Source organism: Egretta garzetta, unplaced genomic scaffold (assembly GCF_000687185.1).
Source record: "Egretta garzetta isolate BGI_Z169 unplaced genomic scaffold, ASM68718v1 C8136236, whole genome shotgun sequence".
NCBI lineage: Eukaryota > Metazoa > Chordata > Aves > Pelecaniformes > Ardeidae > Egretta > Egretta garzetta.
Window position 1 is genome coordinate 1 of NW_009266147.1, and position 384 is coordinate 384.

Consider the following 384-nt stretch of genomic DNA (forward strand, 5'->3'; position numbering starts at 1 on the left):
CCTGGAGCACTCAGACTGCTCCTTCATGGTGGATAATGAGGCCATCTATGATATCTGCCGCCGAAACCTGGACATTGAGCGCCCCACTTACACTAATCTGAACCGCCTCATCAGCCAGATTGTCTCGTCCATCACGGCCTCGCTGCGCTTCGATGGTGCCCTCAATGTGGATCTGACGGAGTTCCAGACAAACCTGGTGCCCTACCCACGCATCCACTTCCCCTTAGTGACCTACGCCCCCATCATCTCCTCTGACAGAGCGTATCACGAGCAGCTCTCGGTGGCTGAAATCACCAGCTCCTGCTTTGAGCCCAACAACCAGATGGTGAAGTGTGACCCAAGGCATGGGAAGTACATGGCCTGCTGCATGCTCTACCGTGGCGA

The 384-nt window shown here is 56.0% G+C and overlaps 1 protein-coding gene across 1 annotated transcript; it reads left to right on the forward strand.

The window, feature by feature from the left end:
- Positions 1-7: 7 nt before the first annotated feature.
- On the forward strand, positions 8-379 carry LOC118453155 (tubulin alpha-4 chain-like; the record flags this gene model as incomplete). The annotated part of the gene is made up of 1 exon (XM_035902624.1): positions 8-379. A coding segment is annotated over one exon (372 nt), but the record flags the coding sequence as incomplete, so codon positions are not given.
- Positions 380-384: the final 5 nt, after the last annotated feature.